Source organism: Hetaerina americana, unplaced genomic scaffold (assembly GCF_022747635.1).
Source record: "Hetaerina americana unplaced genomic scaffold, ioHetAmer1.1.p SCAF_1, whole genome shotgun sequence".
In the NCBI taxonomy this organism is placed as follows: Eukaryota; Metazoa; Arthropoda; class Insecta; order Odonata; family Calopterygidae; genus Hetaerina; species Hetaerina americana.
Genome location: NW_027286069.1, coordinates 84,413,648 through 84,427,539, shown reverse-complemented (window position 1 = coordinate 84,427,539; position 13,892 = coordinate 84,413,648). Strand labels below are relative to the sequence as shown.

The 13,892-nt window shown below is 40.1% G+C and overlaps 1 protein-coding gene across 1 annotated transcript; it reads right to left on the bottom strand.

Moving 5' to 3' along the window:
- Positions 1-1,203: 1,203 nt before the first annotated feature.
- On the bottom strand, positions 1,204-12,362 carry LOC139686369 (uncharacterized). Its single transcript, XM_071583562.1, has 2 exons — positions 12,291-12,362; positions 1,204-2,953 (listed from the first exon to the last, which is right to left on the bottom strand). The coding sequence occupies exon 2, from the start codon at positions 2,915-2,917 to the stop codon at positions 2,492-2,494; it is 426 nt and encodes a 141-aa protein (XP_071439663.1). The 5' UTR covers positions 2,918-2,953; positions 12,291-12,362; the 3' UTR covers positions 1,204-2,491.
- Between the last annotated feature and the right edge of the window lie 1,530 nt (positions 12,363-13,892).

Sequence of the window (13,892 nt, the reverse complement as noted above, 5' to 3'; positions counted from 1 at the left end):
GATTTCCCAAGCTTTACCGCAAATTTGATGGAATAACGCTGCTCCAAAAACTTCGGCATCGCGTTCCGTGACGTGGGTCGAGCGTGGAGGTTCGCGTTAACAGAGCTCCTCACTACACCACAGCTCAGAGCCGACTGCCTTTTTCAGCGTCGCTTGCCAACATAACCCCCTCCAATCGCAGCCCGTCAGAGCGGTGCTGGGCGCGCCTGGAGTGGCGGGAAAAAATCAGTAGTCAGTACACTTATTTTCCGGACGAACCCTGTACTTAAAATTGAGCACCAATAATTTTACATTAAGGATATCTTACACTCTGTATTTGTGCTATGAATTTTTACGTTCCTTCTTCTGCCAGGTACATGGTCGCCTAGTTGCCCTTCAGTGTCAGTATGGAATGGAATTTTTCGCTGAAATTTCCCCACCATCTGTCATGCAGAAACTCATCGTTTTGCTGCATATAATTAGCAGGAAAAGTCTTGCATTCAGCACGTTAAACATGAAGGTATGTACTTATTTTCATGGAGACGAAAAAAGAAGTATTTTTAAGAATGAATCAAACATATTGGCCATATTTTACAGAATTGCTCTCATAATTTCCTTCCAAATAGCTCCAAAACTATTGTTCACATAAATTTATGCTGCTGCACGGATATGACAAGTCTTGCAACTATGATTAAGGGTCATTGGTAATCCTGTGGCTAATTCGTAATCCTTTGGTATTACTAGAAGGCCGTGGGTTTGAAACGTATTCAGGAAATAAGTGTTTGATTCCACACTTTTTTTATAGAGTTGAGTTTTTACAACATGCGGTCTTATATATTTCTCTGAACTAATAATATGAGAATGCGATCGCAATTTCTGTTGCTTCGAACTTACATATTCATTTACTGAAACTAAATTAGTGTCAGAACGTAATGATTTCCAGGTGATCAAATTTTAAATTAAATTGCAGAAAGATTATTACTTACAATAATGCTCGTATTACTATGTGATGAATTTTTATCATCCCTGGAAACCTTTGAACATGAACGAGGTAGTGGAGCAATGATTCCATCGCAGCAAAGATGGAAAACCACAAGATTCATGAAAAAATTGTCAAAATTTTCCATCTCTCATTTTCAATCCATGGTGCGAAGACGAGTTTTTAATACAGGTACTTCATTTAGTGTTGGATTATGTTGAAATAAATTGACCACATTTCTCCCACAACAATATAATGTATTTTGTTAAAAAGTTAACATTTGTCTTATGTACATGAGATGAATGCATAACACATTGCTCAAAAAGCATTTTTTCGAAACATTTTAATACAATTCAACCACTCTTACACAAGCAAAACAACAGTATTAGCCTATATGAGGTCATAGACTTGTAAAAAAATGATGGATGATTATGTTCATAAATAAATAAATTTTATCCCAATTCTGGGATGATAGTTTTCTTTAAAGAGAACTTGTTAAAAAAAGGAATATCTCTTTAAAAGTGAATAAGAAAGATTTTTAAATCCTCCTCAGCGAAACACGTTAGGAAGCCTTCGCTATTTTAGACTTCCCTTCACGAAGTTGATCTCGTGGCATTTCCCTTGAGATAATTACAGGAAAATTACTTTCGCAATGACGCACATTATTTAAATTCCTAACGATATCAAAAGTGAATGATGATGAGGTGTATAAAGCCTTGAATACGATATCAAAATTGAAGGCTTATGAAGGATTACCTATAAGAAACCCGTGATCTTGAGGCTCGGAGATCTGTGGAACTTTACGAAGAATGGCGATTCTATTCCGTTAATTTACCTACTTTAAAACCGTGATTATGAAAGATAGAGTTATACTATTTGTGAAACCTCTGGATTCATATAATTATATTTTACAAAGTTCCGTCGTTCGTTTGACATCACTGCCTAAAATATTACATTGACATAAAGGAAAAAGTTAGCTCCCTCGACGCTAATTTCGAACATAACTCGATAAAGCGCAAGGCCTCTGGTTTCCGATTTGACAACCACAGCCATATTTGTGAATGTGTCAATGACATTAAGAAAGAAAGATAACTTTCTCTCTTTCGTTAGACACTTTGGGCGATGCACCACGCCAGAGGTTAGGGAGGAATTGGTCGAATCCTAACCGGAGAGACAAAAAAAAATTCAAAATGAATTAGTTCAAATGGTAGTTTTTGATGGATTTAGTTTTTTGGCCCACTGTGTATCTCAATTACTTTTTGTCCGTGCGCGTTTCAAAACCGAAAGACAGTTTCAGCCACCTCTGAATCAGTGGTGCTCGTGGATGCACGGGATCCGGTGTGGAAGGACCCAAAGGGTGCAAATTTTGCCTTGGAGGTCGACGGTTTCCACTTAATGGGGGAGGGTGATGGAAATCCTTCCCGAATCCGGCCAGGATCGAAACGATGGAGCCCCGGGGGGAGGGAGAATGTTCAGGACACCCGAAAACTTAACACAAACCAATTGAGTCCCTGCACTATCAGTGGGGTGAGCTTAAACGAATCCGGCGTTCTTGAGTATGGAGAAGATCTTCGTCCTGGGGATCTTGTCTGCCTCCCTCTGTCTTACTTCCATCTCGCCGTTGGTGAACCAGGATTCCTTGGCGAGGGCGGCTCCGATGCGGGGGTTCCGGTAGAAGGGGTTCCTCAGGTTGGGGGGAAGCTTGGCTTCCTCCTCGGCGGTGGCGACCACCTCGCGGTGCGCTAGGCCCTGCTGCTGCGATGGGAAAGAGCGGACGCCGAGGGGCGGTGGGGCAATGAAGCCGACGGGAGGCGGGGGCACGGAGAAGGCGAGGGATGGTGATGCGGCCGAGGTGTGGATGGCGGAGGGGAAGAAGTCATGGCCCACGATGAGAGGGTAGGCGCGGGTGGTGGCGGCCAGGAGGCAGGCGGCAAGAAGGACCACGCAGGTGTGTGCCATGGCGCTGAGAAAGATTCCTTCGCCTGAGGTGAGGATCTGCAAATGGAATAGGAAGGTCGACTGAGAACGGATTTACATACATAACTGAATCGCTGGACTTGACCAAAAATTCTTAGATATTGAAAGCATTATAAAGAAATTGATCTTAGGAGCTACAATTCCGTGTAACTTTAAATTTTGTTAGTTAAAATAGGTGGAAACTCTTGTTTATTTTTTTAAATACGGAGATTCCCGTATTCTTAATCTCCTCGTCTTGATTATGAAACGCAAGTTGTTTCAAACAGATGTTTACAAAATTTGAGTTATGAAGAATATGAATCTTATTTTTTCGAGAAATAAATTAGCATTGGCGTTTCGCTGTTACACTACGGACGGAACATGGTTTAATTGAGCTAGGCCGTTGGAGGCGTTTTTGATATTTTGAATGTTGAATGAAACTTAAAATGGCAATTAAAAAAAGGAAGCGTAAAAAGAGGTTTCGGTTTTTTGGATTCATTGTTTACGAGAACTGTTCAGCAGCGCGATTTCACCGATATTTGCGGCTAGGCCAAATTCTTCAATGCACTATTATTCTGTCTGCATCATGGCCGGATGTTGTTTACTTTCACCTTCGAGTTGTTATGGACGGTACGTCCAGAGACCACATACTTTCACTGCTTTTGTTTTCTCGACATTGGCTGCGTCGAGGGGTATTGGAATTTGTTTCGAAAGCGCTTTCATTTCGATTTTTGTTAGCTTCAATTTTTATATTTTTCAGCATTTGGTATCGACACGAGTTAATTAAGATATTACTGAGGCCAAGGAGCAGATCCAAAAATAATATAAGTGAAGTTTTTGAATAATGTCGATTGTCGCCGCCTTCCATGCTCAAAATTACCATCCTTGTCGGCAATCTCAGCCCGAGGTGTATGCATTTTAAATTTGGCCAACATTGGACTTAGTGGTTTGTCAAGAGCATTCCTCTATTAAAACCTTTCTTCCTTTTAAAGTGCTGGATTATTTACATCTCCGTCCAGGAGCTCTACCAAGTTTCACTGTTCATCACTTGATTATTATTAATATTTGGAAATCTACCGTTTTAGGTAGGTTTTTGGAAGGACGCAGACTGAACGCCGTTACATTACTTAGCCAAAGCCCAACAAGATACAACCTTACACCCCACATGACAGGTGCGATAAACCCTTTTCTATTCTACACTCATTTTACTTCCCTTCATTCTGTCTGTCATGCGTGTTCTTTTCCTCCCCATTCCTCGCTAACCCAACGTCCACCTTTCTATCTCAGTTTTCAACATTCCATCGCCAATCAAAATACTCTCCATCCTCCTTTGGATTTTCCCCACAATATTCTCTCTTCCCTCAACGTGCCTAGTACCTCCTCGTTTGTTTTCATATACGCCCATTTCCATTTTTCCATACTCCACATTTCAAAAGTCTCGAATTCTATCCTAGCCTCTCGCTTCAGCGACCAAGATATGTTTTAAAAACATTTACGGGAGAGCTATACACATTTGCTTAGCATGAGTTCCGACAAAAATCATATTTCTTGGTGATTTTTAGTGGCTATAATCGGGTGTTCCTACTAACGTTGCGTGCGGGGGTATTTACAGTTTGTGTACTTATTATTCTCATGTACACATCTGCATTTTATAATCAAAGTTTACAAAAATATTTTGGTATTTCTTTTGTGCGGTGGAAGACACACATGTGGATGAAAAACAAGGCGAGCATCCTAGATTTTCATGAAAATACATCTCTAATAATGTGATGGAAACCTCTAAGCCCGCCAAGAACGCACTAAATATTATAGAACTTCAGTTCGCAACTAGGAAGGAATGGTCACTAATTACCTCTACATACGGAACTGAAAAAGTTGAAAGCGAATCTCAGCGAGAGGAAACTGCAAAGGACAGGAATTTCAACCCGCAGCATTTTGGAAGCTAATAACCTGTCTTCTGAAATGTGACCTTCGCAATTTTTGTTCCTACCTTAGAAGTTGCCTTCTCTTTGTGACAGGCAAGGTCACGTGAGCGGAGTTTTGTATCAAGGGCTCCGCAGAAGAAATAAGTTGTTTTGCTTCTGTGTCTTTCCTCGTCACCGTCCTGTTACATTCTCAATGTTTTTATTCACATAATAAGTTATGGATTATGTATACCGAAGCTGCTTTTACATCAGTGCCTCAAATGTCATTTTGATAACTATCGGACATCTTAAGATATTGCAATCTAAATAAACCTTATGAGACCATTGAATTCTTTAAAATTGTATCCGTAGTGGTCGGGTTCACTTCAGGTGGGAATGAAGTTGAGCCGGAGGCAAAAGTTCTGTGGAAAAGCTTTCAATATATGCTTAATGCAATCTAAGTCAACACCCTTCGGCCTTCCTCTGCCCACTCATATGATAAATTTACTCGTGCAGTCTCAACGAGTTGTCTCTTCCACCTCGTATTTTGTCGACTACATTTTTCCTAAGTTAAAGAGTATAAATGAAGCGAGGCTTAAGGACTTGAGGTTGGCATATTCATTTTCCATGGCCTATGACGACGCGTCACTACGGAGGTGGGTTAGTGTGGAGGAGTTAAGGGAAGCAAGTGATGCAAGCACTCACAGCAAGAAACAATGAAGGAATGAAGAGATTAGCAAAGATGCCAATGAATATTTTGGACGAATACTAAAAACAACACTCGGGTGGAAAAATTTGATGTTGCTGAAATCAAATCAGTTAAGGCACATATCAATTGCAACTTCTTCTGTAGTGCCGTCTTGTAGGAATATTTTTTCTAAATAGTCCTAATCGGGATGAAATTCCATTTTTAAGAAAGAAGTAAAAACAACACGACAATTTGGGAGCATGCTTTATATTTCTTTTAATTCCGTTTTATTCACAACGATTACTAAAGGTCTCGTGAGTTCTAATTCATTCATTGCACCTTTCTGTATTGCCGTGGAATTATTATCTACATATTGTTATTCATCGAGAAATTCCCATTCGGGTTTCCTTTCTAGGAAAGTCAAACGATAGCATCACAACTAAAATTGAACCGCAAGCATTAAGCATTTCCAAACCTTCGTAGGTGAAAGTTGAGGTGCGACATGGGAGGTCGCGTATGTCAACATAAGTACGAGACTCTCCTTGGGATCGGGAAGCAATCAGTGAACGACCGGTGTTGACCCAAAGTCATAAAAGCGGTGTCTCCTTTGGCTGCGTAATAAGTAGGTGCATGCTAAAAAGACTCCGCTGTCCCTCGCCAGGGACAGCGGAGTCCCTTCCCCCCACTTGGTTTGTTGGGCTCTAACCTTCATGATTTTTATCTGGACAATGCGTCTTCAAGGATTATGGGTGTGGTTTGTATGTGTGCGTGTGTGTGTGCTAGTGCTTGGGATCCGGTTGACGTAAGGGTGAGGGTGCCAAGCTCCCACCTCTCGCGCCCGACTTCTTTGATTACCTTTTTACAATAAGTCCAAGGACGGAGAATTTATCGTGGCGGAACCATTTTTCGGCGTTACGCGCGCTATTGGAGAATTATGGTTTTCTTTAATTTTATGTTTATTGAAAAATTTAATTGGAAAAATATGCAAATTGTTTGAGAAGCCAAAGGCCCACGAGAGAATGGAGACCAATCGTAGACATTTTTTATGTTCATTATATTCCCATATAAGTAGTCAAATTCTATTATCTGTTTATAAAAAAAAAATAATTTAATGGCCTGGAAATGAAGCCTTAGGCCGTAGATTGGGCTAATGTGGCATCTGTACTAGTTCTTTACTTCCAATTCATGCGGAATTGAGGAAAGGTTGCTCAATATCTACTATAAATAAACACTGATTGAAATATGCCTCATGCTATTTACATTCACGTCTAAATGCACCGATGACATATATGAGTAAAATTTATTTATGAACTCAAATGTATTGATAGGGGGTGATATTTGTGGTTAAGACGAAATTCATGGGATAAGAAAGAAAAGAATGTTTTTAGGCCTAAAGGCTGCCTATATATATATATATATATATATATATATATATATATATATATATATATATATATATATATATATATGTGTGTGTGTGTGTGTGTGTGTATACATATACGTATATATATGTGAGTATATATATGTACATATATATATATATATTAATATGTAATTTAAAAAACATGGCTATAGGTATATATGTATATCTTTTTCAAGATAAAATAAACGGAAAAAGAGCATTGTTCACGTATAACGATTTTACAAAAATTTTAACCACCCCATATTTAATCTTAACCTAACAACGAACGGTTAATTTTTTCATGGAGGCGATGCACAATTTACGGCAAAATTCATCAGCGAATATCAACCATATACCACATTTAAATCTCAAAGTGAGTCATACACATTGACCTACCTAAAAATGTTGTTTAATTGCCCACTCAGAAACCATGGAGGCATCCAAATGTTTTTGAATCTCATTGTCAGGTGTGTTTCGGACTCAATCATGCTGCCATCATTTTAATTTTCATGATCTCTCCGAACTCCTTTCGTACGAGGGTATAATTATAGCTCCGCCTTCGCTCCCTGATATGGTCCAACGACCAAGTAGGTTAAAGGTAATATGAAAGCCGGGAACGATCCGAGGCAGAATGTGTGAATCTGGATTATAAGCGTCGTGACTTATGAATTTTAAACTTTTAACTCAAGGAGTGCGCAATACAGAAACGGAGACGATTGGGTAATCCATGAAAAGTTTTTTTTTACAGCAATAATTTTTTGAAAGGGCAGTTCTTAAAATTTGACATTTCTGTATCGGCCCACCGAGGGTGTAATCGAAAAAAATATTTCTTGTTTTTAATGCGTCGCATAGCTATCAATACAGGGAGGAGGTTAAACAGTTTCGAATACCAAAAGGTACTAGACGATACGAAGCAAATATTTTAGTGTACAGTACGTAATCCAAAGGCGTCAGCTTCAATGTAGTGAATACTTGCGAACAAGTAAACATTCGGTACGTTCGGTATCGTTTAACGCGAAATACAAGATTGTTCCAGAGCTTTTTTTTCATTTTTTTAACCTTGTTTGTTTGCTTCACTTACGTGTGGCAAACTAGTTATGAAAATATTTTTCGATTCCATTTAAAATAATCCGTTTAAGAGTTATTAGGTTAACTAAACAGTTACGTGTGAATGCTGCAAAGGTAACAATATTGGACTTTGCGTTTTGGAAATCCTTCATGAAAAGGGTAAAAAACACCTTAATTCATCAACACAATTATAGTGGCGTTTGTTGCTGTGTAAATCAATGTATAATAATGTAAAAAATAATGGATTTCACTGAGTCAAGCTATGTAGTTGCACTCTCACAAAACGTTTTGTCGTATATATGTAAAATCCTGAATTTATTATGTCTTCAACCTAGAGCCACGGTCTCCCCTCAGATTGCGGTTAGGACGAACAACGTTTTATGCAGAATTTTCACTGGTCCCTCTAAGTTCGTGTTTCCGTTGCGTCCAATTGATACATCCGATCCCCCTCGGTCCGCGCCACTTCGATTTCGCCGCGACCAAAACTTTCGGCGATCCCAACCTCCTCTTTGGTTTCTCGACCTCTCTCCTCAATGATTTCCTTCCTCATTCTCACGAGTGAGTGTGTTTATGGATCGACATTTATGACTTCCACGCGATTCATTAACCAATTTCATTGGCAACCGGAGAGAGCAAGCGAGGGAAGAAAGCGGATGGATCGCGCACACCACGCCGCGGGAAGTTTTCGGCATCCTCGCTGTCCTTCGACCTTTCTCTTTCCTTAAACGGCGAGTCTCTCCCCCTCCGCGGGAATTACCTCCCGTCTTACCACGCGCCTCACCTCTCGGGTTTTCCGCTAGTAGTGACGGGAATCTTCAGACGTCGCCAGATCGACGTCGACTCCCACACTGTCCGAATATTTCTTGTGGGATTGATGGCCGAGATAAGGCTGTTCGAGGTAGACTGAATATATCAAGGGTATCGACTCATCCATCCATTACATCTCGATGTGAATTGAAATCCTCCAAAATCAACCCCGTTTAGATGATACCGGTTATGTGACGATAAATTGGATGATTGTTTTGCACAATCGAATTACCAATCAACCTGATAAAATTAATGAAAACACGGGTTTTACGGTCTTCTTGTTTATCCTTAGAAATACGATACGCGTATCAAAGCTTTAGGCGTATTCGTCCGGTAAGTAGGCACACTTGCACACATAAACCACTGAAATGCGCGCCGAATTGATTGAAATAATTAATTGAACGTTAACGCTCCTGTATTAATTGATTTTGCGTCATCCTCTCATCCATCACGTAAAGTCGACAACGGCCCCTTCCCTCGACGAATTTTTTCAGTGTGATTGGAATATTTGGAATAGATTATATATCTCGGAGCACTGATTTACATAGAACTGCTCGCGTGTCTAGTTGACATCGCAATGCCGTTTCGTGTGTGAATCGCACATTCCAACCGAGATATTGAAATTTAACCCAGCCCAGGGCGGAACACTGAGGGTGCGCGTGCGGGGTAGGCAAACAAACTCGTTTCCTCCCACTCGATGTTGGATATTTTGGGCCAGGGGAGGGCAGGTTCTCGCGGGGCGGATATCTTTTGGGGCGGGTGGGTTCTCTCGGTTGCGGAGACGGCAGCCGGCGCTCCCTCCCTCCGGCGGCTCTCCACGTGGAAACCGTGCCCACTCGGCTGAGAACTTTCTAGCGAGTAGCCTTGGGAGTGGACGTCGGATGGGAGGAGGGGGAGGGGAAGCGTCTCGTAAGGCTTGGCTCGGGGGAGGATGGAGGAGAGCGGGGATTCCGAAGACGGATAATGTGGAGCCGCGAAGGATGAGGAGGGATCGACGGAAGGAATAGGCGCCAAGTGGAGGGACGGGGGTCGTGAGTGTTCGAGATCGAGGAAGGACTTGTAGAGTAAATTAGACGCGGGGCGAGGATGCAGTGATTTCAGTGGAGGTGCCGGCAGTTCACGTTTCGCCCAGTTTCCAAGGACAGTCTGAGGCGAGAGATGAGGAAAGAAGGGGCGTCGATTGCCACTCACGTTTACACACAGCAAGGTGTTCTATTCATGGTAATTTCCTCCTGAGAATATCACCAAAGATTACCTATTTAATGCTGTAAACTTTTCGTTGTCCGTGTGAGAAAATTTGTCTGAATGTGGCCTACTGTTTGTTTCCTATGTTGAAAAACAATGAGCTTTTCAATCCTCGTGTTTCTCTTTTATTAAGTAGTATTTACTATATTTAATTTAAAAGCAATCACCATATTTCCTTTTTATTTTATATTAATTTCCTCTTGAGAATTCTAGCTGATATTATCTATTTTATGCAACATAATATCGTTGTCTATGTGAACAAATTTGTCTATAAATGGCTTATTGTTTCCTTTATTGAAAATGAGTGAGCTTCTCCATCCCCATGCTTCCATTTCATTTCAAAGCAAAATTCGGAAATTTAGATTTATGATACATCAAACATCATTGCATGATGTCGACAGGCATACATGGGTTTGAGTGTGCATATGTTCATATTTGTGAAATATATATTATATATGTATATATATATATATATATATATATATATATATATATATATATATATATATATATATCTACGAATAAGTGAATAGTTATAGCTAAAAGGCTGATGACCTAACATCCCTCGCCATACGCCCTTGTGGCGGCTTTTACGGTATTATTTAAATGTAGATACAAAATTGTGGACTTAATTTTACTCTGGCCACCCTCAAAGAATCACGCACGGCTGAAAGTACTCAAAATATATAAAAAGACGCATAATGAGCAATTATGTTTCGTTACATTCGTGCCTAGCAAAACAATGACTGATTTTAATGATACCTCAGGCTTTTCTTTATGTTTATTACCATGAAAGACATTTTAAATTGCGTTTCCCTCAACTAAAAATTATGCTTTAAAATAGATCTATCAACCAACTTTTTATGCAAATTATAGAGAAAATTGAAAGGGGAAGGAATTAATTTTTAGAATAATTTCATTTTGGTTAAAAATTGTTTTTAATGAATTATTTTTGTCCTAGCATTTTTACCTGTCAAATTCTTACAGATATTAATTGTCTGAAATTTAAATGACACGTCTCAAAGGTTCAAAGTATTCTTGGTGTCTTATCAAAGTATTCTTTAATATCACGTCAGTGCAATTTTCCTTCGTAATGGAGTTTTAGATCGAAATTTACAAAATCGTTCCTTAAATCTAATCTTGTGGACTAATAACTTAATAGCAGCGGAGTGAAGAGCAGGGATCAGACAAAAGACGGAGAATTCTGGCTGGACTGCCTTCCTTAGCGGAGAAAGGTACCACCTATCCCCAAATTATGGTCGAAACTCTATATTTTAACATGGTTATACGTAATTCCCTCAGAGCCCGCGTGAAACCTTTTTCCATTTCTTCAAACTCCTCTATTCTAAAATGCTTTGGACATTCTGGCAATAATTTTATCTCAGAGACTGAAGAAGGAATCATTTCCTTCGCTCTTCCCACACCCCTCGCTAATCCAATGGAATGTCATTGGCCAAAAGTTGAAAGATTAGGAAAATTTCGCGGAATTGTTAGCAGTTAATTCGGCTGTTGGAATACTAGTATTTGAAAAACTAATTGCATCAGTGGGGAGCGAAATACAACTTGCCTTTGAATTAAATCGTTCCAATGTGAAACTTAATTAATTTATTTTTATTGGAAGAGAAGCCGAAATTTTTGATGAAAGTATGGAGCGATGAAATATAGTGACACCGTGGTATGTAAACAGAAGGAACGATTGCCTTTTTACATGATGTAACGTGAGAGTTCCTGTATCTCGAAATTTAATAGAATAATGCACACCGTGTAGAGAGCACTGTCAAGCATCGGTATCTTTTCAATAATCGTACAATAATAGATAGCCATAGTGTGTGTTGGGCTTACAAAACACGTTAACTTTAATGCGGAATAGAAAAAGCTTACATGTTGCTAATTTTAGTAAAAAAATTGTAAATTTTACTTTTGTAATTAATTAAAATTCTTGACACCATTTATCTTAATCAATTGTAATGATAGAAGTGAATTCTTTTATGATCGGTTCAGTACCACAATTTGTCGAGGAAAGTTCGCGTTCGAAAAGTCATCTCGGCTTAATCCATGCAGAGGGAATAAAAAAATCGTCAGAACACAACTCGGCACAAATACTGATTAATTCCGTCACTTCAACGAATGCGATATCAAAAGGAGCCCACGGAGCAGTGATTCTCTATTCCCAGGCAACCAACCACCACCGAAAGCAGGGGTTAGCCAAGCTCCGGACAGAATGCGCATCCGACAGCTGTGCGATTTTTGTAAGGCACTCACCACTTGGGGTCTTGTGTCAACGTGATGAACACGGTATCGATGCGTAGGGTAGCACACGTCTTCCGAAGGAAGGAAAACCACGAGTGCGGCGAAGGTGGACGTAGCTCGGAAACAACTGACTGACGCTAGGTCCGCCCCATTCTCTTTTATACGTAGGCACGCGTATATCCCCACGGACGGAGTGCGACCGCCGCCGCGCCGGTTCCTTCCCTTCGTCACCGCCCTCCCCTCCTTCCCGTCCCCTCATCCTCCCCCAGGACACGGCACCCCGCACCGCCGCCATTCCCCCCCCCTCCCTCCTCCTCCTGTTCCATCGCGCCGAGGTCCTCGTCTTGGAGGGCGCTTTGAACGGTCGGGGGCGTGCGAATGCGGAGAAGGGGTGTTTTGAAGGAAGGCCCATTGCTTCGGGTGGTCTCATAAGTGTAACAGGGGTGGGTGGGTAATAGATAATCCCTGCAAGGACGCCTACGTTGAGCGGAGCCGAACACCCGATGCTGTATCCATTGCGCGCTTCAAGGGCTTTGTACGAGGGCACGGTGGTAAATCTTTCGTCTTTCGGAAGAATTTGTGAGTCAGCTGTGGATGAACTCACTTTTGGGTTCGGAGAGCATAGTTATGAAGAAATCACTGCGTGATGCACCGACACAAACATGCATACTCGTTCGCGCTCGGGGGTTTGAAATAGCTGACATTGTAGGCAAAGGTACTGATTTCAAAGATCGGACACGAATTGTTGGCGTAATTAATTATAGTATCCGATTTTTTGAGAAAAAAATCCTGATTCTTGTCGAGTTCTGTTTGTCTTACCAATGGCCAAATAAAGAATCGGCATTAGATTTGTTCCTGTCCCTGCGATTACAACATAAACCGTTCCATTTGTGGAAGAGTCCAATTCTAACCCAATCTCGAAAAAAAATCTTACGCCCAAGTTATTTTTTCTCTCTGGCAAAATTATTTATTTCTTCAAGATGGTGATTATAATGCAAATCGCATAACTTGTTAGCGGCTCGTATTTATAGTCAATGTACCAATTTTCCCAAACGTTTCTCTCTTATTCATTCTCTCCCATTAACGTATCCTTTGTCGTAACATCACTAACAAGGTGAAACTATATTATTAGGATTTTTACATGAAAACCAACGGGATAATTACTTTCCAATTTTTCATCCTTTCCATGACATTCTTGTCTAATTAATTTCATATATCTAGCTCGTCTAAAAATTAGTTGCAAATATTCTGTCAGACGATAAGTTAGGGAACATGTTTTCCTAAGCCCTCGCATAACTTGTGCTATCTTTTGAAATGAAAAATATATGTAGTGTTGACTTATTCCAAGTGTTACAAGATGCCAAACTAACTCCGTAAATTATTTTGCATATATGATTTTAGCCATTTCAAATTAATGTAATCCTCATTAAGAATAAAATATCAATTTAGCTGCAAGATCACTGTTACTATAAAGTTGTCATCCTACGAGTATAAAATTTGATAGGCACCGCTTTCAAATACCTTTGCCGAAAAATGTTTAGAAATGTGAGACAAATGGAAAATTGTTTATATTAAGATATTTTAGATAGACAGCTATTAAGATATTTAATTTTA